The 27,655-nt window shown below is 41.6% G+C and overlaps 2 protein-coding genes across 5 annotated transcripts; one reads left to right on the plus strand and one right to left on the minus strand.

Moving 5' to 3' along the window:
- Positions 1-734: 734 nt before the first annotated feature.
- On the plus strand, positions 735-17,530 carry LOC120057066 (ribosomal protein S6 kinase beta-1-like). 2 transcript variants are annotated; one of them, XM_039005455.1, is made up of 14 exons: positions 735-925; positions 4,383-4,426; positions 4,805-4,925; positions 5,045-5,113; positions 7,399-7,546; positions 7,672-7,729; positions 11,383-11,574; positions 11,765-11,855; positions 12,018-12,125; positions 13,089-13,151; positions 13,280-13,357; positions 13,477-13,584; positions 13,873-13,985; positions 14,214-17,530. In XM_039005455.1, exons 1-14 carry the CDS (start codon positions 854-856, stop codon positions 14,470-14,472), a joined length of 1,524 nt encoding a protein of 507 aa, XP_038861383.1. In that variant the 5' UTR covers positions 735-853; the 3' UTR covers positions 14,473-17,530. The 2 variants fall into 2 exon arrangements, with proteins under 2 accessions (XP_038861383.1, XP_038861382.1); XM_039005454.1 differs by lacking the exon at positions 4,383-4,426.
- Positions 17,531-18,989: 1,459 nt separating this feature from the next.
- LOC120057067 (E3 ubiquitin-protein ligase RNFT1-like) lies at positions 18,990-25,877 on the minus strand. Of its 3 annotated transcripts, none has more exons than XM_039005456.1 (10): positions 25,674-25,877; positions 25,476-25,523; positions 24,471-24,934; positions 24,294-24,370; positions 24,097-24,197; positions 22,932-23,085; positions 20,964-21,122; positions 20,750-20,815; positions 20,453-20,554; positions 18,990-20,265 (listed from the first exon to the last, which is right to left on the minus strand). In XM_039005456.1, exons 1-10 carry the CDS (start codon positions 25,697-25,699, stop codon positions 20,131-20,133), a joined length of 1,332 nt encoding a protein of 443 aa, XP_038861384.1. In that variant the 5' UTR covers positions 25,700-25,877; the 3' UTR covers positions 18,990-20,130. The 3 variants fall into 3 exon arrangements, with proteins under 3 accessions (XP_038861384.1, XP_038861386.1, XP_038861385.1); XM_039005458.1 differs by having other exon boundaries at positions 25,434-25,523; XM_039005457.1 differs by lacking the exon at positions 25,476-25,523.
- Between the last annotated feature and the right edge of the window lie 1,778 nt (positions 25,878-27,655).

Raw genomic sequence — 27,655 nt, forward strand, 5'->3', positions numbered from 1 at the left:
CAGAGTCAGAGCATTTATCCCAAGACCAATGCAGTGTGATCATTGTAAAGCTTTTGGTCATGTAGCAAGTGTTTGCAGAAGGGAGAAGCCGAGATGTCCAAGTTGTGGAAAGAATCATATTATGTGTTATAAAAGTGATGAATGTTGCAATTGCGGAGGGAACCATGAAGCCACGTCTTCCAAATGCCCCACGAGGGTGAAAGAGAATGAGGTGGCCAAAGTCAGGGTTGTACAGAGCATTTCATATGCAGCAGCTGTGAAAAGGTTTTGCATGGTAGTGGATAGGCCTACACTGCAGGCTGCAGGGGTTGCCTTTCATCAGCAGGATCCTGACATGTTAAGAAGGTGGACTTTGTGGCATTTATAGCTATGGTAATTAATGGCACTGTCAAGGTGGAGAGAAGGTCCAGGAAGATATAAATAATAGTGATTGCTGCAGAGCGGTTCCTGGGGCTGAAAGATTTATCAGCGAAGGAGTTATATGGAATATTGGCACAAGCCCTACCACCCTCTCATGGAGATAAGGATAACTGAAAAAATTTAAGTTTTGTTTGTTTTGGCAATGTAGAATTGTTTTAGGGTGGACTAAGTTAGTTTCACTATTACGTATGGATTCATTTATTTTATTTTATTTGGTTTCAAACCGTCCAGGTGGTGGCAGCAATACATCTTTTGGGGTGTAGTCCGCCATAAAACCCAAAGAAGAAGTGCGCGTGCTCAACACTTGGCTCGGTTTTGTTTTTGTTCGGCAGCATGGTTTCTACTGTAGCCGGTATCGCAGCGATGTATATTCCATGAGGCAGTGAAGAAGAGCCCTTCATTCGCACTGAGTGAGAGGGAACAAGCAAAGGCCATGGCGGGGGTATTCGACATTGATTTGGATCAGCAGGACGAAAATGTGTCTGAGGACGAACTCGAGGATGGAGTGAGTTACCAAGCAAAACATAAGCTAGCTAGGTTCTATCGTTATGGTAGTTGGAGCTAGCTGCTAGTGATGTAGTGAGGTGCAAACTAACTCGCGCTAGCTAGCTATTAGCTAGCGGAACCCAAGGCGGTCTTGACGTTGGTGGCTAGATGGTTAGCTAACCAACTAAAACAGACCTATCTGTCTTCTCAAGAAACTATCCATGTTTCGCCTGATGTATTGTCTCTACCTTCTTGCCCTTTGTGTATTTGCCCAATGTTTGTACCATGTTGTGTTGCTAATATGCTGTGTTGTCATGTTGCTGCTATGTTATTGTCTCAGGTCTCTCTTAATGTAGTGTTATGGGTTTTGTCCTATATTTTTATTTTTAATTCCAGCCCCCGTCCCCGCAGAAGACCTTTTGGTAGGCCGTCATTGTAAATAAGAATGTTCTTATTAACTGACTTGCCAAGTTAAATAAAAATAAAGGAGGCACGCATTGATGGATTCGTTTAACAACCAGAATATTTTTGAAGTGCATCAGCTAATAATTGTCTAGATAAAAAAAACACATGAAACCACCTGACCTCTGTCATGCGTATAATCAGATTTCTGCATCAAGTGAAACAAGTGGTTGTACTCTTTCAAACATAATTTATTTTAGCGTCATTAGCTTGTTTTTCTTCAGCAGTCTGCCACTAGATTGAGATGCAGTCAGTCCCTTATGAATACACAGTAGCAAATAGTAGTTTTATTGCTGAGATACAAAAAAGTATTTTATTTGTCTACATTAACCTGGTAATTGTTTGTGATATGATTAAGAGAAAAAATCTGTGTTAGGGTGTGGTGCCTGGCCTTAGCAGGACTGATCCTTCTCCATTGCTAAGCAACTTCAATAATACACCTGTTCCAGTTGCTGTAAAATGTATTTGCTTTATCATATCACTATCAACTGAATACCAGTTGAATGTAGATGCAAATAAAAAAATTCTGGACACTGGATGATGTCAGCCTAAATCTTTTGGTTTAATTTTAAGATACTCCAGGCCTGGACTTGTCCAGAGCAGTGTGTATAAATACTATTTTCATCTTTCTATCTACAAAATACTAAAGGTGTATGTAAAATGCATTTATGGAGAATATAATATTTTTTTAAATACAATGTTATCTAGAATAAAAAGCATTGTCAACAATTCCCTCTGGCAAAGTTGGGAGAATATATCTAAGGATAACCACACAACATTTGGTGAATGCAGATGCTTCTGAAGCTGAGATTTTTTGGGGGCATGTGAGAAGTCTGACTTTCGGGAAGTTACAGTTAAAGACAAGTACACTGAGTTAAAACTACCAAAAGCCTATTTAGACCCAATCACCATCTCTTCAAAGTAAGTTACGTAGGGTGCGTTTGTAAATTTAGTCGGGCTATCTACTCTCGTGTGAGTGTGCCAGAGCGCAGACTAACTAGGAATTTACGAACGCTCAACACCTGTTGAATATGGCTGGTGTCAGTAAATGTCGGCAAAAAAGCTTAATTAAATTGATGCCAGCAGTGGAGTTAGTCACCAATGCTCTGGATAACATGAAAACAGCCTAACCAGCTGTGCTCAGGTGAGTAAAATGGTCAATGAGGTGTTCTCTCATTTGTGTCTGGAAGTAGCTAGTTAGCCAGTTAACTTGGGTGCTTGACTGCTGTTGTGTGGTCAGAATGCTCAGAACTACCCTACTTCTCAGCCAGAGCGTCCAGTGTGCGCTCTGAAAGCTCCGAGAGCGAAACGATCTGAATTTACTAACGGACAATCTGACAACGCTCTGAATTTACAAACCGCGCACTCTGGCACTCCAGACTGAATTTATGAACACACCCTAAATGTCATCCAGTTTGTAACATTCTCTATGAAATGGGCTTGGAAATTGTGTAATTCAATGAAGTGAGCTTTACAATTATTGATGTATGTTCATTTTTAAAGTGGCTAAAATTCATACAAATGTTGACAATAGTATGATAAACTAAAGAAAATATACATTAAATTGTAAAAAAAAAATATATATATCTTCCTCAATCTACACACAATACCCCATAATGACAAAGTAAAACAGGTTTCTAAAATGTTCAGAGACTTGTCCCAAATCCACCCCTGCATTGTCTTGTTGGAAAGTGAACCTTTTCCCCAGTCTGAGAACCTGCTCCAGAGCGCTCAGGAATTCATCAAGGATCTCTCTGTACTTTGCTCCGTTCATCTTTCCCTCGATCCTGACTAGTCTCCCAGTCCCTGCCGCTGAAAAACATCCCCACAGCATGATGAAGTCACCACCATGCTTCACCATAGGGATGGTGCCAGGTTTCCTCCAGACATGACACTTGACATTCAGGCCAGAGTGTTCAATCGTGGTTTCATCAGACCAGAGAATCTTGTTCTCGTGGTCAGAGATCTTTAGGTGCCTTTTGGCAAACTCCAAGCGGACTCTCATGTGCCTTTTACTATGGAGTGGCTTCCGTCTGGCCACTCTACCATAAAGGCCTGTTTGGTGGAGTGCTGCAGAGATGGTTGTCCTTCTGGAAGGTTCTCCCATCTCCACAGAGGAACTCTGGACCTCTGTCAGAGTGGCCATCGGTTTCTTGGTCACCTCCCTGACCAAGGCCCTTCTCCATTGATTGCTCAGTTTGGCTGGGCGGCCAGCTCTAATCAAAATAAAAATGTATTTGTCACATGCGCCAAATACAGTGGGTGTAGACCTTACAGTGAAATGCTTACTTACAAGCCCCTAACCAACAACGCAGTTAAGAAAATTCTTTAAAAAAGGAGATAAGAATCACATAATTAAAGAGCAGCAGTAAATAACAATAGCTATATATACTACAGGAAGAGTCTTGATGATTCCAAACTTCTTCCATGTAAGAATGATGGAGACCACTGTGTTCTTGGGGACCTTCAATGATGCAGAAACTTTCTATCATTCCCCAGATCTGTGCCTTGACACAATCCTGTCTCTGAGCTCTACGGACAATTCCTTTGACCTCCTGGCCTGGTTTTTGCTCTGAAATGCACTGTCAGCTGTGGGACCTTTTTATATAGACAGGTGTATTCCTTTCCTAATCATGTCAAATCAATTAAATTAACCACAGGTGGACTCCAAGTTGTAGAAACATCTCAAGGATGATCAATGGAAACAGGATGCACCTGAGTTCAACTTTGAGTCTCGTAGCAAAGGGTCTGAATAGTTATGTAAATAATACATTTGCACTTTTTTTATACATTTGCAAACGTTTCTAAAAACCTGTTTTTGCTTTATCGTAACGGGGTATTGTGTGTAGATTGAGGACATTTTAAAATAAAAAATATGTGTGTGAATGAGTGAGGCTGTAACGTAACAAATTGTGGAAAAAGGGAAGGGGGTCTGAATACTTTCCGAATGCACTGTAGATGCAAAAAAAATCAATTCAGCCTTTGGGGCCTGGCCTGCTTTTTTTTGTTGCTAGATCCAAATGAGCGAATATGGGCGGCAATGCAGCGGGTTTGAATTGTGAGTATTTACAACAGGTTCAGCCTGTATTTTGGCACTCAAGCTTATGTGGCACACTTACCACAACATGTTTGACAACACAATTCTTCTTTGTCATGTTATCCTGTGTTTGTTTTGTCTTAGGTGTCAATATATTTGCACTACAGGGATCTGTGTAATCTGATCTTTGTCAATTACAGGAACACCTTTGATCACTGTTATGATGTATGCTTTGATGAACAGATACAGGATAATTGAGATGATAGAACTCCTCAGATAAAGTTGGTTGTGCAGGACTTGTCATTCAGGTCCATTCAACATTGACTCAATGCAATGATGATGTGTATTTGACATGTATGAGTTATGTTTCAACGGTTGTCTTTTTTATTATTTTTCAAGTAACATGGATGACTGTGAAAGGTTTGAAATCTCTGAAGACAGCGTCAACAAAGGAACGGAGCAGATTCGTCCGGAATGCTTTGAGTTGCTCCGAGTTTTAGGAAAAGGAGGCTATGGAAAGGTGAGCTATCCCTAATCGCCCTATGCCTTGATCAAGTATTCTCATGTCTTCCCCTTCGATTAGATGGCATCAATTCAGTGAAATTCATGTTTTTTTTCTTTTCCTCCAATCACATTCAGGTTTTTCAAGTTCGTAAGATGTCGGGTGCTACTTCGGGAAAGATCTTCGCTATGAAGGTCTTGAAGAAGGTGGGCTGTTTGGGTTATCAGGCTGAGATACTTATCTCTTGTCTCGTCTGCCCCAAAGGAACTGCACACTTAACTTCTGTGATATTTATTCTCTAAGTTTCATTGATATGACAATGAGCACAGATTGAACACTGACCCTCTTGTTACAGTAGTATACAGAACGCACCGGTGCAGTCATTCAGGCACGCAGTCAGAAGTGAAGCTGCCGAACACATAACTTAAACAAATTGACTGAACGACTTACCATGAAACCTCAGGGCTGTTCGTTCTCCCCATTTTCTTTCCATCGGCTCCTTTCTGTAATTGACGACCGCCCGTCTGGTTTGCATCTTGGCCCCAGAACCAACCTCTGTTTCCCAGAAGCCTTACAGGTTTTGGTAATAGGGGTTCTGTTTATAGTTTGTATGTGTCTGTATTTACTGTTGCTACCATGCAGGAGCTAAGAGCTCAGATTCCTATTCTACCTCTGTTACTGAGGATGAAGGTGTTTAACCAGGCAACCAGCAGCCATCATCACTGCCAAATGAAACCCAAGGGTCCCACCTCTTTCCCTCACTTCTTGGAAACCCTCTCTAATTGGCTGATCTTTGTCCATCACCATCTAGTATAACCTTCAGAACCATTGGATTTCATAGTGCAAGCAGCACAAGTGATTTTGGCTAAACAAGGAAGTGCGTTCGAGAAATTGTAAAGTATGCGTCTTAGAAATAGTTTTCACTAACTTTATATGCGCTAACTCCGAATCAATTGGGTCTTCCAAAAATGATATGGTCGCTGTGAATGGGACATTTATTTTGATTGCCGATTTAAATTTTTATATATATATATAAAGAAAGAATCAGAATTTTTCAAAGTCCCATCTAATAGGCCTACAGCTGTAGCAGGCTCTCTCTCTCCTGCCTTGATTTCAAACAACGCCCCCTTCAAGTCCCACTTTGTTGCAGTGTTTCCAGGTTCTATACGCGGTAGCAATTGAGCCTGGGATGAGGTTATGGAAACTCCTATGTGTGCAGCAGACATTTCCCAGTATTGGTGTTTAGCATGGTTGACTTAATCTGCCGTGTCAGAACCCATCGCTGTGCATGTAAGTGGCTATGTAGCACGGTAGGCACAGAGCCTCACGCAAATGACTGACCATGCTCTGCTCTCGTGCTCTGGCTTCTAGTTCTGCCACAGGGCTCCGGCTTAATCCAACAAACAGATCTACTATTGGACCCGATGGCTGAAATACAGTATACTGATATAAATGGGTGGGCCATGGGTGGGCCTGGGAGGGCGTAGGCCCACCCACTTGGGAGGCAGGCCCAGCCAATCAGAAAGGGCTTTATTACAGACAAATACTCCTCAGCACCCCTCCACACCTCCTCAGACTATCCTGCCAGATGTGGAGGTCCAGGGATGGCGTGGTTACATGTGGTCTGCGGTTGTGAAGCCGGGTGGATGTACTGCCAAATTCTCTAAAACGACATTGGAGGCAGCTTATGGTAGAGAAATGAACATTCAATTCTCTGGCAACCACTTTGGTGGACATGCCAGCAGTCATCATGCCAATTGCACGCTGCATCAACTTGAGACATCTGTGGCGTTGTGTGACAAAACTGCACGTTTTAGTGGCCTTTTATTGTCCCCAGTACAAGGTGCACCTGTGTAATGATCCTGCTGTTTAGGCAGCTTCTTGATATGCCACACCTGTCAGGTGGATGGATTATCTTGGTAAAGTAGAAATGCTCACAAACAGGGATGTAAAAAATTTGCACAAAATTTGAGCCAAAGGTTTGTGTGATTATGGAACATTTCTGGGATTTTTTATTTCAGCTCATGAAAGATGGGACCAACACTTCATATGTTGTGTATATATTTTTGTCCAGAGTGGTTTGAATGTTTTGGATTCCTTTGAGCCAACAAGATTTGCACGTGATCTGGACCGGAGGGCGAAGATAACTGCATTAATGACATGGCTCAGAGCAGAGAGGTTCTCTCTCTTTTACTAATGCTGGGGAAAAAGGAGAGCAGAAAAATAATAATCTAAACCAGATACCAAATGAGAATTTCCTTCACGCTGTTATGTCTTCAGAGCGTCTGGATCCGGTAGTCAGTGTCCTTCTTTTCAAATGCATATCATACCTCAGTTTCTATCTGTAAGAAATGTTTTTCATTTGGGCTGACTAACTTACCATACTATTACCAGGTTATTACCATTATGTTCTCTGCTGTGAATGTAAAGTGCTACCATTGTTATAATACTGACAGTGCTTGACATTTCAAGCCTTGTTTGATCCCTCCAGGCCATGATAGTGCGTAACGCTAAGGACACTGCTCACACCAAGGCAGAGAGGAATATCCTGGAGGAGGTGAAGCACCCATTCATAGTGGACCTCATCTATGCCTTCCAGACAGGGGGCAAGCTGTACCTCATCCTGGAGTACCTTTCTGGTGAGTGGCTGAGGCATGGTGTGTGCGCATACACACAAACCACACAACACAGCGTAGCGTACACCTACACGCATCATTCGCACACACAATGGCAAATAATTTAATGCTGTATTTGTTATTTGTAGGTGGGGAGCTGTTTATGCAATTGGAAAGGGAGGGGATCTTTATGGAGGACACAGCGTGGTAAGTGATCAGTCATGCTGGAGATGTGTATCTAGTGTGTAGAATAGATATGAGTTTCTGGACCCTGCAGTCCTCACTCCCATGTGTCAACAGACGGCAGATGAAGGTAGTGATTACATAGCATAAGGTTGAACCATTTCTAGAAGCAGACAAATGTAATGATGTTGAAACCACAACACCTCATGTTTAGAATGTAGCGAGGGCAGCTAAAGGCAAATCTGAAAGGATGCATTAAAAAAGGGCTGTGAAAATATCTGCTATTCCTGCTTGACGGAAAGGTTTTTCGTCATAGTCCTGTGTAACTATATACAGTGCCTTCAGAAAGTATTCATACCCTTGACTTATTTAGCCAGTTCGCCCGCGATACATGCCAGTATTCGACGTCCATCCATGTCTGAGGATGCCTGGAGATGACGTGGAAAACTACCTCTAGGGGCAACAGTGGGCGCTTTTACCTTCAAGTAGGTTTCGGTTTTGCTAGGGTGTTGTGGATGGGCGTAAGCATCTGCCTCTGGTGCCAAAGGTTGCATGTTCGAATCCAGCAATAGAAAGTTGTTTTTGTCTTAAACCTATCCCAATCCTTAACTCTTACTTTTAAAAATTTGGAGTTAATGCCTGAACTTAACCTTAAACACTTTGAAATTTGACGTTTGGAACAACGTTGAAATTTTATGTTTGAGAAACATGGATGAATGTCTAATCCTGACTTGAGACAGAGCTTGTTGGACTTATTCCACGTTTTGTTGTTTCAGCCTGAATTCAAAATTGATTAAATGTATATTTTCTTACTCATCTACATGTAATACCCCATAATGACAAAGTGAAAACATGTTTTGAGAAATTAACACATTTATTGAAAATTAAATGCATAAATATCTAATTTCTGTAAGTATTCACACCCCTGGGTCAATACTTTGTAGAAGCACCTTTGGCAGCGATTACAGATCTGAATCTTTCTGGGAAGGTCTTTAAGAGCTTACCACACCTGTATTGTCCAACATTTGCCTATTTATTTTTTCAAGTAGATTTAGTCAACTGTAACTTGGCCACTCAAGAACATTCACTGTCTTCTTGGTATGCAGCTCCAGTGTAGATTTGGCTTTGGCCTTGTGTTTTAGGTTATTGTCCTGCTGAAAGGTGAATTAATCTCCCAGTGTCTGGTGGAAAACAGACTGAACCGAGTTTTCCTCTAGGATTTTTGCCTGTGCTTAGCTCCATTCCGTTTCTATTTTATCTTTAAACTCCCCAGTCCTTAATGATACTCATAATATGATGCAACCACCACTCTGCTTGAAAATATGGAGAGTGTTATTCAGTAATATAGTGTTATATTGGATTTTCCCCAAACATAATACTTTGTATTCAGGACAAAAAGTTAATTGCTTTGCCACATTTTTTGCAGTATTCAGTGCCTTATTACAAACAGGATGCATGTTTTGGAATAGTTTTATTCTGTACAGGCTTCTTTCTTTTCACTCTGTCAATTAGGTTAGTATTGTGGAGTAACTCCAATTTTGTTGATCCATCCTCAGTTTTCTCCTATCACAGCCATTACTACTCTGTAACTGTTTTAAATTCACCATTGGCCTCATGGTGAAATCCCTGCTGGTTTCCTCTCTCTCCAGCAACTGAGTTAGGAAGGACACCTGTATTTTTGGAGTGACTGGGATATTGATGCACCATCCAAAGTGTAATTAAGAACTTCACCAAGCTCAAAGGGATATTCAATGTCTTTTTTCTTTTTCTTTGGCTAGCCATAACAGTGGTTGAATACTTATTGACTCAAGACATTTCAGCTTTTACATTTGTATTTCATTTGTCAAATGTCAAACACAATTCCACTTTGACATTATGGGGTATTGTGTGTAGGCCAGTGACAAAACAATCTAAATGTAATCCATGTTAAAATCAGGCTGTAACACAACAAAATGTGGAAAAAGTCAAGTGGTGTGAATACTTTCTGAAGGCACTGTAGATGCCATATTTGCTGAGGCACACTGTGAATGTACAGTTGAAGTCGGAAGTTTACATACACTTAGGTTGGAGTCATTAAAACTCATTTTTCAACCACTCCACAAATTTATTGTTAACAAACTATAGTTTTGGCAGGCCGGTTAGGACATCTACTTTGTGCATGACACAAGTAATTTTTCCAACAATTGTTTACAGACAGATTATTTCACTTATTAACTCACTGTATCACAGTTCCAGTGGGTCAGATGTTTACATACACTAAGTTGACTGTGCCTTTAAACAGCTTGGAAAATTTCAGAAAATTATGTCATGGCTTTAGAAGCTTCTCATAGTCTAATTGACATAATTTGAGTCAATTGGAGGTGTACCTGTGGATGTATTTCAAGGCCTACCTTCGAACTCAGTGTCTCTTTGCTTGACATCATAGGAAAATCAAAAGAAATCCGCCAAGACTTCAGAACATTTTTTGTAGACCTCCACAAGTCTGGTTCATCCTTGGGAGCAATTTCCAAATGCCCGAAGGTACCACGTTCATCTGTTCAAACAATAGTACGCAGGTATAAACACCATGGGACCACGCAGCTGTCATACCGCTCAGGAAGGAGACGTGTTCTGTCTCCTAGAGATGAACGTACTTTGATGAGAAAAGTGCAAATCAATCACAGAACAACAGCAAAGGACCATGTGAAGATGCTGGAGGAAACAGGTACAAAAGTATCTACATCCACGGTAAAACGAGTCCTATACGAACATAACCTGAAAGGCCGCTCAGCAAGGAAGAAGCCACTGCTCCAAAACTGCCATAAAAAAAGCCTGACTATGATTTGCAACTGCACATGGGGACAAAGATTGTACTTTTTGGAGAAATGTCTTCTGGTCTGATGAAACAAAAATAGAACTGTTTGGCCATAATGACCATCGTTATGTTTGGAGGAAAAAACATCCCAACTGTGAAGCACGGGGGTGGCAACATCATGTTGTGGGGGTGCTTTGCTGCAGGAGGGACTGGTGCACTTCACAAAATAGATGGCATCATGAGGAGGACAATTATGTGGATATATTGAAGCAACATCTCAAGACATCAGTCAGGAAGTTCAAGCTTGGTCGTAAATGGGTCTTCCAAATGGACAATGACCCCAAGCATACTTCCAAAGTTGTGGCAAAATGGCTTAAGGACAACAAAGTCAAGGTATTGGAGGGGCCATCACAAAGCCCTGACCTCAATCCCATAGAAAATCTGTGGGCAGAACTGAAAAAGCGTGTGCGAGCAAGGAGGCCTACTAACCTAACTCAGTTACACCAGCTCTGTCAGGAGGAATGGGCCAAAATTCCCCCAACTTATTGTGGGACGCTTGTGGAAGGCTACCCAAAACGTTTGACCCAAGTTAAACAATGTAAAGGCAATGTTACCAAATACTAATTGAGTGTATGTAAACTTCTGACCCACTTGGAATGTGAAATGAATAAAAGCTGAAATAAATCATTCTCTACTATTATTCTGACATTTCACATTCTTAAAATAAAGTGGTGATCCTAACTGACCTAAGACAGGGAATTTTTACTAGGATTAAATGTCAGGAATTGTGAAAAACTGAGTTTAAATGTATTTGGCCAAGGTGTATGTAAAACTTCCGACTTTAACTGTACTTGATGTAAAAGTTCTGTTTTCTGTTCTGCAGCTTCTATCTGGCAGAGATTTCCATGGCTTTGGGACACCTGCATCTGAAAGGCATCATCTACAGAGACCTGAAGCCAGAGAACATCATGCTCAGCAACAACGGTCACGTCAAGCTCACAGACTTTGGCCTGTGTAAAGAATCAATCCATGACGGCACTGTTACTCACACCTTCTGTGGCACCATAGAATACATGCAAGTTATGGTCCTAATCATTAATCAATTAAAAGTTAATGCCAGCCTCCGAGTCTGTTGTAAACGTCCCATCTCCTCAGAGCAATACTTTACGTACTCTTTTGTTTGAGGAAATTTGTGTTTGGTTGCACATTGTGTAGGCTTACCTGACTGTCCTCCTCACCCACTCCCCTCCCATCTGTCACTTCAGGGCCCCAGAGATCCTGATGAGGAGTGGACACAACCGGGCTGTAGACTGGTGGAGCCTGGGAGCTCTCATGTACGACATGCTGACAGGAGCAGTGAGTACAACTCTTCTTTCAAGAGAAACATTGATTTTCTTTAAAACGTATGTACTCTGTACAAGACAACATCAACATTTGATTGATCAATATTTATGTTTAACCTCAGCGCGACACAATGTCAGTATTGTTGTTGGATATAGCTTTTATGTTACTCCACAGCCACCATTCACTGGGGAAAACAGGAAGAAGACCATTGACAAAATCTTAAAGTGCAAACTGAACCTGCCACCTTACCTCACACAAGAAGCTAGGGACCTTCTGAAAAAGGTAAGGGTGTTAGATGTTCAACTGCCCCAGTTCTAATAGTGTTTTGATGGCATTTCAGGTAGGCTCTGCCTTCTGACTGTCTAATGCTGGGCTCTTCAACCCTGTTCCTGAAGAGCTACCGTCCTGTAGTGCTGAGCGATTTGTTTGAGGTCGGTTATATTATTAAAAAATAATCACATTTTTTTATTTCTGTTTCGATCATTTTAAAACATTAAATGTATTATAATTTTAAAACATTAAATGTATTATGTGGGTTGAATGCTGTAACACAGAATAAAACAATTAAAGTCCTATGATGGTAGTGACTGTCCATTACTGCTCATCACTTATTAACCATCATTTATTGACATTAACTTACTTTAATAAAATATTTAAGTTTTATTTGATAGCTTTATTATTTCATTCCAAGTCATCTCATCTCTATAGATATGCTGTCTGACAAAATCACTATTTTGTAGTTCTTCAAAGTAAATAAGGCAAACTTTTTTATGAAGGTCTCTTTCGTAGCAGGCATTAAAGAAACACAGACCGGACAAATGGAATATGGTCATTGTAGTTAATTACCACATTTTTATGCACTAAACTATGTAGAATATTGGCCTGTTGGAAACTAACTCCCTACTACATAAAGCACAGTTCAGGCTGGATCTGATATCTCAAAATAAACTGTTTAATGTGTGCATTGAGCTCACAGAAGGGGAGTGGATAACGAAATGGAATTCAAGTCATTGAACCTACTATAATTTATAGTTTTTGCTCCAACCCTAATCTAGCACACCTGATTCTAGTAATTAGCTGGTTGATACGCTAAATCAGGTTAGTTACAACTGGGTTTGGAGTGCACCTACAGGAGGGTATCTTTCCAGGAACAGTGTTGGAGGACCCTGGTCTAATGTAACACAAGTCAGATCAAATGAAGACTGAGGAGCAGACTTGCATTACCTGTCACTCCCTTTGTTCCAGCTGCTGAAACGCAATGCCTCGTTACGGCTGGGGGCAGGCCCAGGAGACTCCTCAGAAATTCAGGTAATACAGTTTAAACAGACCTGTTGTAGGATTATTAGAACATTGTTGAAGGTGGTAAAAAAGAGCAACCTTCATGTGTTGTGGCTTTCTCTCTGGGAAAAGTAAAGTTATTCTGTCCGCTTCTCCAGAGCCACCCGTTCTTCAGGCATATTAATTGGGATGATCTTCTCGCTCGCAAAGTGGAGCCTCCATTCAAGCCTTTTCTGGTGAGCCGTCATTCCTTATTCATAGCATTTCCATTGTGAACAGCACCTGTGCCTACCAAGTCCTCCTTGACCCACAGAGACTAGAGGTTAACCGGTTTCCTTCTTTCCTTCCGTTGCAGCAATCAGCTGATGACGTGAGCCAGTTTGACTCCAAGTTCACTAGCCAGACTCCCGTGGACAGCCCTGATGACTCCACGCTCAGCGAAAGTGCCAATCAAGTCTTCCTGGTAGGCTGCCTACTGCTTACTCTGCACATTCCATTTGGTCTTGTGTTTGTGCGCGTGTGTTTTACTGTGTGCACGGCTGCACGTAAACGGGTAGGCAGAAGCTACACTGTTTGTTTTTTCTCTTTTTGAAAATAGTTGGTTATTGCATTGCATCTGTTATTTTTTTAATGGAAACCGATATAGTTGAATGAGTGTTTCATTGCACATCTCCTCTGGCATATGTTGTTTTGGTTGTGATTGACCATGAGGAGAATGGCTGTAATCTTCCCTGTGACAACCTCCCCACAGGGTTTTACGTATGTAGCTCCCTCCGTCCTCGAAAACATCAAGGAGAAATTCGCCTTTGAGGCAAAAGTCAGCTCGCCAAGAAGGTTTCTGGGAAGCCCAAGAACACCAGTGAGGTAAGCGTTTTTTCCCCCCCCCACCAGTCTAATTTTCCTCTAGATTTGTGTAGAAATTGAATTTTCCCATGAAGTTGTCCTGCCAACCAGTGGTTGAATCCAGTGTCATTCTGGTACTCGGTTCTACTGGGATTTATCCTCACTGTTAAAATGTCACCATTCTGTCTGCCCTCCCCCAGTCAGTACTATTCTAACCTTGCCCTGTATCCTCTTCTCTTGGCCCCCCAGCCCAGTGAGGTTTGCTGTGGGGGACTGCTGGCCCCGGGCCCCCACTCAGCCTGGAACCTCGTCCCTTTGGGGTTTTGGGTCTGGAGACCAGCCCATGGAGGTTGGTGTGGAGCAGATGGCCATTTCCTCCAACGAGGTGTCTGCCCCCCTGCCTATCAGAAAGCCCTCTGGCAACACCACCACAGGCGGCCCCTTCAAGAAGCAGGCCTACCCCTACCCCATCTCCAAACGGCCCAAGCACCTCCAGATGAATCTATGACACTGTTCCATCTAGAACTTCTCTTTCCTAAATCCTCCATTCACTTATTTTTTTCTTTTAAGAGACTTATAGAAATTAAATGACTGACGGACCGTCGGCACCATTCACCAGCTCCTTCAGACGCACCTTCCATCCCTGCCTCCCTCCTTTCCTTCTATCCCTGCCTCCCTCCTTTCCTTCCATCCCTGCCTGCCCCTCTCTCCCTGGTTGGGCAGCTTGGCAGCCACACAGGGCTGTCTACCCTAGCAGATATGACAAACTATAGGAGCCTCCTGTTAGGGAGAGGAGGAACTAGGGAGAGAACTCCCTCCCACCAATTAGAGCTTTAGTCAAACAGCAAGAGGTCTTGACTACTTCCTTCAGCCCTGTAGAGTATATCTGGAGGAAGAGATGAGAGCAGTGCTGCTAGATGCTGCTGTCAGATTGCGGTGTGCTTCACTGGGCTGGCTTCTCATGACACGCTGGTGCTTTGTACTTTAGGTGAGTGGGGACAGAGTGTTACTCCTGATGCAGCAGTGCTTTCCCTCACCAGGAGTGAGATGTTATTGATCAATGAAACTGGGTAATAGACTTTTAAAGCCTGAGGGTGGAGATGATTCCCTCTTAAATGCCTCTACTTCATTTTTAGAACTTGCTGACGAGGGGTTACAGGATCCATTGTAGCTGAATACAGTAGATGGAGTCAATCACAGTGACACAATGTACACAGAACACATTCACTGTAGACTCAATTATCCTGCTATAGTGTATTACATTGTTCAATTTATAAAAAATATGGAATCAACAATGCCTTTTTCTGCTTTGTCACTTGAACATCCCATCAGGATAAATCTTGTAGAACATGTCTGGGCCGTGTTCTGTATGTAGAAAACGTATTGACACTTGAGTGAAACAGGAAGGTACAACCTAAACTCGTCCAATGAGAACATCGATTTCCCTGATCCCTACTTAACATGACCCTGAGCCATGTTCAGTTGCCAAGCGTTGTTGTATGTTGCCGATAGAAATGGAATGAATAAAGCTGACATGAGTCCTTGTTCTACATATCACATTTATACCTGAACGTTGTGTCCTGCTGAACACGCCCCACGTGTGGGGTCATTGATGGAGGGGCAGCAAAAAACACGATGTGTACTATTTCAGCTGAATGCATCGCCTCCTGCCCCACTTATCCTTCAATGCTGACACTGCTTTACCAGTCTGACTGGATCTCTAGGTAGATGGAAAACCTTTATGTATGTTTTTGCGTTGAATGTAAACTGACTCGATGCCTTTTCGAGTGTCACTTACTCAGAAGACCCACATAAGTTCTCCACGATTATGATGCATGCAGGTTTATTATAATATTATGGACCTATTCTTTTTGGGCGTCTGCCAATTTGTGATTGTCAGAGACCAACCGAGAGCTTGTCTTTTTTAATTGAAAGAAGCAAAGCATTGAGGCCAAATTCTCATCACCACTGCCTTTTAGTGTTTAGCTAATTGCCAGGTTGCATTTTTCTAATAATGTACCTGGCTAGGTGCTTCATGGATGCTTCCCTCAGTCTTTATGCAGCCTTGGTGATATCAGTAGGGCTAGTACCTCTGATTCCATTTTAGCTAGGGATTGTTTGAAATATGGTGTGACTTGAAGCTTATGTATGCATGTATGTGGTCTTTAACTGTCTTAGCCTCTGGAGAAAAGCCATTTGATTCTCCTCTTCCCCAAACAGGAACATTTGTCACATTAATAATAATCCAATTGTAAGGTTCTGTCTAGATGAAGGCAGCATGCTTCCTGAGACCTAAACTTGAAATTATTCCTTTTGTCTGGAGATGTAACTATTTGCTCCAGTGAGTTTAGATACTGTAGTTTCCCCCCACCATGGAGCTATCAGATTCACATGACCAAGATGACTATCATGTTTAAGTGTGATTTTGATAAACTTGAAAATATGCCTCATTCAATAAGCAAACAATTGTACTATTCTGTATATTTTTGAACCAGGCAGTTTTATTTGGGTCGTTCTCTGGAATCTGTTAGGCCTACGTCATGACTGATAGGTTTGTAGAGGGACACACACACACAAGTCCTGTTCAATACGATTGAATGTGTATCCTGACAAAGGATTTCTTATTCCAAGACTGAGGTTTATTAAAATATAAATTTTCACCCCCCTGTCTGCTTGTCAGTGAAGGAATGGACAAATTGCTTTGGCTTCAGGTTCCATTAGAGAGGATGTTTGGTGTGCTTCAGAGCAACTTTCACCCCCACAGTGACCATGGCTTACCTTTTTGAATATATTTATAATCCAAGTTCTGTTTTATTTTTTTATAAGTGCCATTATATATTTTTTCCACTGCATCAGTCACACTATGCAAACAATGTATTTATGTATTTTACATTATGTTTAAAAAATGTCTAAGTATATGTTTTTTCCAATGAATCTCTTGAGAAACCTCAAAATGCAGCAGTTTGTTCTTTAGTTTGGAATAAAGAATGATGTAAGGGGCAAAATAGAATCCTATTGTATGAGAGACAAGTTCAAAAAGTAACTTTTTGATCATCTTGTACAGGCTTCTTTAATTCTGAAAACTTGATACTTAATACGATGCCTGCAGAGTGTTGAAACATGGGCAGTTTAGGTGTGTGATGAAAAATAGTCACTGATGCAAAAACTAATGGGGGGTTGGGGATGTGACTTTCTTGAAGAAATTGCATGTATTTTCAGAGGAAGATGATTGGACCATGTGTTTCTATCTCTAGTGGTATAGGGTCTTTGAAGTGGTTTTCTGTGCTGCTCTAACCTGTTGATACTGAAATTATCTGAATGATACTCATCTGAGTGATTTCTCTCGTGGTTTCGGAGCTTGAGGACCTTTTTATAGTTCAGTGTTCAACTGAAACAAAATGAGTGAGCTTTTGGGAACATGAATATGATTGATCTTCTCATTAGAAGACTGCTGCAAACAGTTAATCAGAGTCAATATTTCACCCTTATATTTATTCCTAGACATTTCAGGGGGTTTGGATGTTGATGTGTAATATGGATGTGAACAAAATAAAAAGCATTACTGAGTTGAAGACTGTGAAAGTGATTATAGTGCAACCTGGATGGATTATGCAACCCCAAAGTTACTGCTCAACTCATAACAGCAGTTGCACAGGAATGGCCAAAAGGAACACTGACTTAAGGTAAGTGTGATTGTGCTCATCTAGTTGTGCTAAATATCAAGCTGTGTCTTCTGACATTTTTCTTCAGTGAAAGTTGTAATTGTCATGGGAAATCCTGAATAAATAGCCTGAAATTCTTCATTTACATTGCACTGCAGATGTCAGCTGAATCAGAAATTACCTTTAGATGTCAACCATGCTACAACCTGGATCTTCTGCGGTACAGATTGAATCCTGTCCCTAGGTTGCCTTGACCCAAGCCTAGTTATTGGCTGCAGTGCCTCAAAGAGCTAAGCACAGGAAACATGGTTAAGAACATCCAAACTAAAATGACTGTCACTACCTGAATAGATGTGAACTCACCCAACTGTTGAATAAATGCAGAATGCAACAATATCAACAATTTTACTGAGTTACTGTTCATAAAAGGAAATCAATCAATTAGGCCCTAATCTATGGGTTTATGATTGGGCAGGGGCACAGCCATGTGTGAGCCTGGGAGGGCATAGATCCAGCCAATCAGAAAGGGCTTTATTACAGACAGAAATACTCATCAGTTTCATCGCCTGTCTGGGTGGCTGGTCTCAGATGATCCTACATGTGAAGAAACTGGATGTGGAGGTCCTGGGCTGGCGTGGTTACACGTGGTCTGTGGTTGTGAGGCCGGTTGGAGGTACTGCCAAATTCTCTAAAACGACGTTGGAGGCCGCTTATGGTAGAGAAATTAACACTAAATTCTTTGGCAACAGCTTTGGTGGATATTCCTGCAGTCAGCATGCCCTCAACTTGAGACATCTGTGGCAATATGTTGTGTGACAAATCAGCACATTTTAGAGTGGTCTTTTATTGTCCCCAGCACAGGGTGCATCTGTGTAATGAACATTCTGATTAATCTGCATGTTGATATGCCACACCTGTCAGGTGGATGGATTATCTTGGTAAAGGAGAAATGCTCACTAACAGGGATGTAAACAAATTTGTACACTTGAGAGAAATAAGCTTTCTGAGTGTATGGAACATTTCTGGGATCTTTTATTACAGCTCATGAAACATGGGACCAACACTTACCAGGTTGTGTTTATATTTTGTTCAGTATATATGCCTTCAGTTCACTTCTATGGCAGTCCTAATGGAACATTAGATAATATGGTACATATGTTTCATGTTACTGTGAATTCCTCCTGAGAACAGTATGTGAACAGGGACAGGCTAGATTGATGCTTTTCTGTGTGTCCCTCAGATCTCTGCACACTTCATTTTAATGATGAATGGGTTGTAAATAACTGAAAGACAAAGTTGGTTCATAACAAGCTTAAACATTGTGTGTATTATATCGTGAGTAAATGTAAATGCCCAGAGCCAATTTGAATTCTAGGCTATAATTGAAAAGAAAAGGAATTTTATATATTTAATTTCATTTGTTGATTGAACGACTTTATGCAAGAAAAAAATGAAATTTCACTACATAGTTAAATATGATAATAAAATAAATGGATTCTCCCACTCTTTGGTTTTCAAAAAGGATGTAACCGTCATCGCTTTAGAAAAATAATTTTTGGATCAAACCAAATCTCAATCTCATATTTGTCATCTGGAAAACAAATGTAAAAAATCTGACTTCATTTGAAAAGAATAAATCTCCAAAATGAAGAACTTCTTAAATAGCAACCTTGGTGTTTGTTATTGTTTCTCAATGTGTTGAATACATTTTGTTCTTTAACCACTACTAGCCTGAGTGCCTGTATCAGACACAGAATGGCATCCCCTTTGCAACACGCTGGATTCTTTGCCACTCAAAGAGAAAAGTGTTTGAAAGACCAGGTATCTACCAAACAAAGATCAAAGCGTGTTTTAATTTGGTATGATTTAGGAGGGAGTGATATAATACATTTGATTAAAATACTCTAACATATTCCTCTCATGAAGCCACCCCTATTTACAAGTAGAAGAAACCCCCAGGTATTCCTGGACTAGCCTGGTGCAAGATCAGTTTGTGCTGTCTTGCCAACTCCTATGGTCAATGGCAAACACAGATGTGGTAACAGGTTATTCCCTGACAGCTCTGCCTAATAAAGAAAGAGGCTGTCTGGTCTTTTTTTTAGGCTGGCTGTGAAAACAAAAAACATGAATATTTCCACATCATGATAAAAAAATATAAACGTTTGAAAAGAAAAGGAACTAAAAACAGCACTAGAGGGCATGCAGAGAGAGAACTACCGTCAGTCAGTCGTGTAGAAAAGTGACAGTCGGAGAGGGAGTTACAGTTGCAACAGTAACAGTAACATGCCAAGGTGCTGAATGCATCCCAATCCTATTGCAAATATTATGCGCTCTTACTGACGTTGGCCAGTAGTAGGCACAGCCCTTAATGAATGGAGGAACAGTGTGGTCATCAGCTTCACAAGCCAATGATGAGTGGAGTATTGCTGTCAATACAACTGTCATTCACACATCGCAAACAGTGTCCAAGAGTCTCCACTTCTTTACTCCATTGTCTCCTTCTCTCAGTAGATTTGGAGGTAAGGTGACGTGGCCCCGTCCCTCCACTTGTGGACCTTGTCTGTGATGGCCGTGCGGCAGAGTGGACACATCTTCTCCCGGTTGAACCAGAGAGCAATGCACTCGTCACAAAAAATGTGCTGTTGTTGAGAGAATAAACAGGCATTCTTTATCCAACCATTCGCAGAATCAAAAGGAACACAATGAGTATACCCTTGTGTGGCTGGAATATTGAAATCAAACTAGTATGTGTAACTACATAGTAGGAGTAAAGAAAAGTCAGTAATATTAGTGTTTGCCATCTCATGGATGAGTGGTGTATCTCACCTGACACAGGAGGGCCCTTGGGTCTCTGTACTCTGCCTGACAGATAGGACAGATGTCCCCAGCCTCACTGCACTGGCTCCTGGTGGCTGCTGCCCCCGTGTGCTGAGGAGGAGGAACAACGCATATTTACAACCCACAAAGTCATCCAAACTCCTTACAAGTGTCGCCATTATACTCACATGATACACATGATCTACACATGAGCAAGACTGTTCAAGACAGTAGTCACTTGTCAGTCAACCCACATACCACCACTAAGGAAACAGTTAACATGTTGATGTATTTAAAGTACTGTACCTCACCACTGAGAAATATCCTCACAGTTTTCTGGAAAGACCCCCACTGTCCATACAATCCTAAAAGCTACATTTCAAAAGTAAGAGTTTAGTACATTTAAACAAAGGTGAAAAAAATACAATGTAGCCGTTTTCAGAATTTCCACTACTAAGGAGCCACTTCAAAGCATACATCTTTGATAAATGCAGTGTGATGCAGTCATAAGGTCAGTCACCTTGAGTATGAAGTAGACCAAAGCCAGCAGAACTCCCAGGGTGAGGCCAGTATTTCCATCCACTTTCTGGTAGGTGACCAGGTAGCGGAACCATAGGGGGGTGGGAGCCACAGCCTGGTACACCTGGCCCACCTCTTCAGTCAGCATGTACCACCGTCCCTGGGGACAGACAGAAAGGCATAGATGAATGCTTTCTCTCCATACCTTTTGGGCCCCCAAAATGCTGGTAGAACCTACAGTTAATTCGGAAAGTATTTCAGACCCCTTGACTTTTTCCGCATTTTGCTATGTTACAGCCTTATTCTAAAAATGTATGAATTTCCCCCCCCCTTATCAATCTACACACAATACCCCATAATGACAAAGCAAAAACAGTTATTTTTTTAAAAAATTCTAGCAAAAAACTGAAATATCACATTTACATAATATTCAGACTCTACTCAGTACATCGTTGAAGCACCTTTGGCAGCGATTACAGCCTCAAGTCTTCTTGGGTATGATGATACAAGCTTAGCACACCTGTATTTGGGGAGTTCCTCCCATTCTTCTCTGCAGATCCTCTCAAGCTCTGTCAGGTTGAATGGGAGTGTCGCTGCACAGTTATTTTCAGGTCTCTCCAGAGATGTTCAATCGGGTTCAAGTCCAGGCTATGGCTGGGCCACTCAAGGACATTCAGAGACTTGTCCCGAAGCCACTCCTGCGTTGTCTTGGATGTGTGCTTAGGGTTGTTGTCCTGTTGGAAGGTGAACCGTCACTCCAGTCTGAGGTCCTGAGTGCTCTGGAGCAGGTTTTCATCAAGGATCTCTCTAGCTCTCTGTACTTTGCTCCAGTCATCGTCTCCCAGTCTCTGCCGCTGAAAAACATCCCTACAGCATGATGCTGCCACCACCATGCTTCACCGTAGGGATGGTGCCAGGTTTCTTCCAGACGTGACACTTGGCATTCAGGCCAAAGAGTTCAATCTTGGTTTCATCAGACCAGAGAATCTTGTTTCTCATGGACTGAGAGTCCTTTAGGTGCATTTTGGCAAAATCCAAGTGGGCTGTCATGCCTTTTACTGAGAAGTGGCTTCAGTCTGGCCACTCTACCATAAAGGCCTGATTGGTGGAGTACTACAAAGATGGTTGTTCTTCCGGAAGGTTCCCCCATCTCCACAGAGGAACTCTGGTCACTCTGACAGAGCTCCATCGGGTTCTTGATCACCTCCCTGACCAAGGCCCTTCTCCCCTGATTGCTCAGTTTGGCCGGACGTCCAGCTCTAGGAAGAGTCTTGGTGGTTCCAAACTTCTTCTATTTAAGAATGATGGAGGCCACTGTGTTCTTGGGGACCTTCAATGCTGCAGAATTGTTTTGGTACCCTTCCCCAGATCTGTACCTTGACACAAACCTGTCTCGGAGCTCTACGGATAATTCCTTCGACCTCATGGCTTGGTTTTTGCGCTGACATGCACCGTCAACTGTGGGACCTTACATAAACAGGTGTGTGCCTTTCCAAATCATGTCCAATCAATTGAATTTACCACAGGTGGACTCAAATCAAGTTGTAGAAACATCAAGGATGATCAATGGAACAGGATGCACCTGAGTTCAATTTCGAGCCTCATATTAAAGGGTCTGAATATTTACGTAAATAAGGTATTCCAAAAAAACTGTTTTTGCTTTGTCATTATGGGGTATTGCGTGTAGATTGATGAGGAAAATGTTTCATTTAATCCATTTTAGAATTAGGCTGTAACGTATCAAAATCTGGAAAACGGGAAGGGGTCTGAATACTTTCCGAAGTGCTGCAATTTCTATTTCAGTTCTTCACAGTGGAGACTAGAGCCATCTGTCACCTGTGTCTGACAAGAGCGAATGAGCATAGCCTACTTGTAGTCACACAACTGGAGAGAGCATCCTTCCATCTGTGACAGAAAAATTAACAATTGTATAGTGGATCAATAAAGCTGTATTGTATTTCTTCGTTACCTGGGCTCTGTAGGTCACCAGGTTAGAGGGCAGCAGTAGGATAAGGCACTTAAACCACATGATGAGGAACTTGAGTGTGAAGTTGGTGACGCCCACCACCCATAGGACCTCCCAGAAACCTAGGGGCTCAACAGCTGGGTTTAGGAAGATGAGGCTGAGAACGAGGAAAAGATGTGGATTACATATTCTGCTCCTGATGATTTTAATGTTGGTTTCTTTTGTGTATTATGTCACTATGTCAACCGCAAATGTCCACAATGTGTATCCAATAAGGTTTTCCTATTCTATTCGGTTTTCTGCTCTGGGCCCGGTTTCCCAAAAGCATCTTAAGGCTAAGTTCATCGTTAGAACTTCAGTAGCAGCATTGTTAAATCTCTGAGCTGTTTCCCAAAAGAATTGTTACTAAAGTTGCACTTGAAAAATCTTGTTATAGAACAGCTGTGCTTCGTTAGATTAGTTTTTTCCTTACCACGTCACTTTATACACAGAAGACCTCCACTAAACATAGAATCAATATGTTTATCTGTCTCTCTGTGACCACCGGTAACTTCACAACAAAGTTGACTACATATACAAAGTTGACAATGTCGAAGGATAAAAAGATGATTCAAATGAAAACAGATGACTGAATTAAAAGATGACTAGCTTACAGTATATGCTACAGGCCTATATAATTTAAAATGTCGAAATCAATTTCATGTTCATTCAACTGAGTTCTATTTAGCTAATTGGAGGCTAATGTTAAATTTTTGACTCATTTCATGATGTGTAACAACATGTGCGCATTGTGGCGGCAATTCTTGATTTAGTGCATTATTGTAGGGTAAGCATTAGAATAAGCCGCCTCAATATCGGCAGTCAAAGGTGATATCTTTCTAAGAGCTGCTCCGTCGTCAGTATTGTGGAAAAATTTGAATGTTAAGGTAAGATTTGAATGGAGAAAGCTGATCCAAGAGCAGCGCTGCCTTTCCTTCGGTCCTATCAGTATCGACACAGGCCTCAACGACGCATTTAGCGAACGTTCTCGGGAATCACGTTACATCTTCGGCCTTTGTAGGAAAGATGCATCACTTAAAAACACTTGTAAAAATATTCCATTGCTATCGGGAAGTTGGGCCCAGGTCTGCTCTGGTAAGTGAAGTAAGGGGAAACGGAAGTGTCTTACCAATAGTAAAGTGTCTCAGTGAGAAAAGTGTAGTAAAGCAGGAGTGTGGAGGACGCCAGGAAGAGGAGCAGCCATATGCACTCTATCTTTGACCGACGATCCTGAGATACATGAAGGATCATATTCAGAGGTTTGAATAGTGTTTAAACACTGATGTAGAAATGAATGAAGAAATAGTGTTACTGTTAGTGACTTACCTGAAGAAAGACTTGGGTTTGAATGTTCTTATTCACATAAAGAAAAGTTGTAAATAAGCCAACTCCAACAGCTAGACCTGCAACAATGTCATGAATTATATTTATTTCAAACTAACTTGAGATAAATAAAAAGTTGTTCCTGACTGTATAGCTATGTTATTGTTGCCCGACACTTACCTAGGGCATGTTGGATGACCAGTTTAGCACAAAGGATGATTATGAAAGGAAGACTCTTCTGAACCCAGCGGAAGAGGTAGCGCAGCTCCAAGAATGAGGTGCTGGGCTCCCCTGACTCCAGATCAGCATCAGCCGGGTCCACCTCACTGGGCTCACTGTGGGAGTGCTGGTGTCCCCCACAATGTGAATGAGAGTGGCTGTGGGAACTGGTTCTGGAACTGGCTCTGGACCTACGGGATGACGCCCCTCCTCTACATGACTCCCAGGGCCCGCTGGAGAGGATAGGTACCCGGACCTCTCCACTAGTCTCCGGGACAGCAGAGCCCCCTGTAGCCCCTGCTGGTGTCCTGGTCAGTAGCGTCAGAGACAAACCATGTCCTGCCTGATGGGCACCCAGCTCACTGGAGTTAGGCTGCATCACAGTTGGGGATTCCCTCGATTTCAACGTTCTTTTGGAATCACTCCTTCAACAAATAAATCGTTAGAGGTTAAGGAGGAAAGATAAGATGCCGTGTGGTTATAAATGTGCAGATGCTAGCTAACAATCTAGCTAACTTTTTCACGCTATGTTCGCTAGCTAGGCCTAGCTACAGTAACTTACAGGTTGTTGACAGCATAAACAAATATTGTGATGCAGCCTAGTAATGTTACTTTGGCTGGCTAAATGACAATCAGATTCAGGACGGTGTTTTCATCAATATATATATATACCAATACACACTTTTGTATTTGGTCTATCTAGCAACGGTTTTCTCTTTTGTTTACATTTAGGGAGTGACAGTCAGCTAGCTAACGTACATTAGTAGCTAGCGAAACAGCTAGCTAACATTAACTGTGTCGTTAACTGTGGCAAGCTGTCAGATCAACATTACAATTGACAGCTTTTTGACAAATATAAATATCATTAAGAGGTTGTTGACCGTGTTGGCACTGATTACAGGATTTCTTTTAAAGTACCCTTACTTCACCAGGTAAGTAGACTGAAAACATATTTACAACAACGACCTGGGGAATAGGTTCTGCATGGGAGAGGAGGGGGGGTGAATGAGCCACCTGGAACATGATAGAGATGGCAGTTAGCTAACTACTGTACTGTTAGATTTCGGATGACAGATCTTTGCCAAACGGCTAACGTTAGCAGCTAGCTAGGCTAACGTTGTTATAACGTTTCTTTAGCAATGCAAGCAGAAAGGTTTAAAATACCTGTCATACTGAGTCTGGAGTTTCATGACAAGCCACCGTTCTCCATCTAATAATCTGTCCAAAACCCAAAATTGAACGAAAATAAAAGAAACAACCTAAAAGAAAACTAATTCGCAAGTTAAACCATAATCCTATCGTTTGGGAGCATAGAGCTAGATAGAGGACTCATCTTTATATCTGTGCCATTATTCGCTTTATGTAGCCCCGCCCACTTGACCCAGTTCCATTCTGACTCGATTGTGTTTGTGTTTCCGTTTCACAACTTCCTTCAATGCTAGCGAATTACCTCAGAGCGGTGGCTAGCTAATAATATAAAACCGCACGTCATTAACACGTCTTAACAAATAAACAAAAACATGGCTCACATTTGGGAACACACACACATGGCTATTCGGAGGTCGGATGATAACCATAGACCATCCGTCCATGATTAATTGATCAAATTGCCTGAAATTACGTATGGGGACATTTTTAATTACGTCGTGCTCTCCTTGGGAGTGGATGGTTCCACTATGAAAAATTACAAGAATACAGACGCCTATCAGTACCTCCACAGTGGTAAGGTGAGCCGAGTTCTTCACCAGGAGGGGAAAAGGATTGGTATTTTTTAAGGCAGATGTTCAGGCCAGCCAATCAAGCAGCTCTTACCACACTGCTTGGGTACCTTTCCAACAACGGATCAGTAGAGACGGCTGGATGCGCGTGCATCGCTGACATTGGAAAGTCATGCAGCCTACATTTTGTGGAAGGTAGGAAAATAAGCAAAGTCACTTGCATTTCTATGTCTAACATTACTTAACATAAGCGATTATAGCAGCCTGCATGTGTTGTGGTGACAGTTACTATAACCAATAGAGTTCTCAGATGATATCTATGATCAATATTCACATTTCTTGGTCTTGTAATTTATGTTTCTAGTTTATTTTTTTCGTTCCTTTTATAGATGAAAGTGCGCAATACTGCCTTATCTAGACACAGAATGATAAAATAGTCAGGCTTAACATAGCAGTTAGACCAAACGTTTTGTTGGATGAAAGCTGGATTGAGAATGTCATGATTTATTGGTTATGTTACATTTATTTGTGTGATCAACAGAACTGCCTTATTCATGTGGGGAATCTGTAAGTATCCTGTCAAGTCACATGTTGGTGAAGCAATGTAAGTTTATGGAGTACAGGTGAGTAGGGTATAACATTTATTTAAAAATGTTAGCATCACATGTATTTCTTTAGTGTTATTGTTTTTCTGTGTGAATAAGGTTTGTAAAATATCCTTGTGGTTGGGGGTAATGCCTAAAGTATGGTAAGTAAAAGTGGTCTCATCTCATTGGGAACAGTAGCAAGGTAAGTTTATGATGAAACTTGCATGTGTTTGAATTAAGTTGATCACATAGTCCTCAGTCACACAATTTTTAATAATAGGATTTTTTTCTGAATGTCTTTTTTTTGTAACAAACGTTATATCACAGGTGCAGAATGCAGTGTCCAGTGGCTAACTGGCATAGCCTGCACAGATGAGCAGCGACAATGGAATGTTGGGACTCTGAGGAACCTTGAGCCAATGCGGTTAAACAGCATTGACTTCACACACCATAAGGCCAGTGACCAATATGCAGAAAAGGATCCCGAATGTCCACCCCTGCCTCCCACTACTGCATTCCACGCACAGGTGGAATTGAATAGGAGCCTGAGACACCTGTATCTGCCTATGGGGAGTCTGCTCTGTGTGTTAATGCTGAACCGACAAATAATATCACAGCCAGTAGCACCCCATGTAAAATTGGACTGAAAGGAAAATGTATTTGTGGCTGTACCATTTTAATCTATTTAAACTGATGTGTGTCTCTTCTGTTCAATGCTTTCTAACTTCATATAATAACTTAATATAGATTCTCTACTCTTTCCCAGCCACATGGAGAGCATGTCAATTACAACTGCCAGAAGTGCCTGTCCTTCTACAATGAAATTTTGAAACTTGACCCA

The sequence above is a fragment of the Salvelinus namaycush genome, chromosome 12 (assembly GCF_016432855.1).
Source record: "Salvelinus namaycush isolate Seneca chromosome 12, SaNama_1.0, whole genome shotgun sequence".
Lineage (NCBI taxonomy): Eukaryota > Metazoa > Chordata > Actinopteri > Salmoniformes > Salmonidae > Salvelinus > Salvelinus namaycush.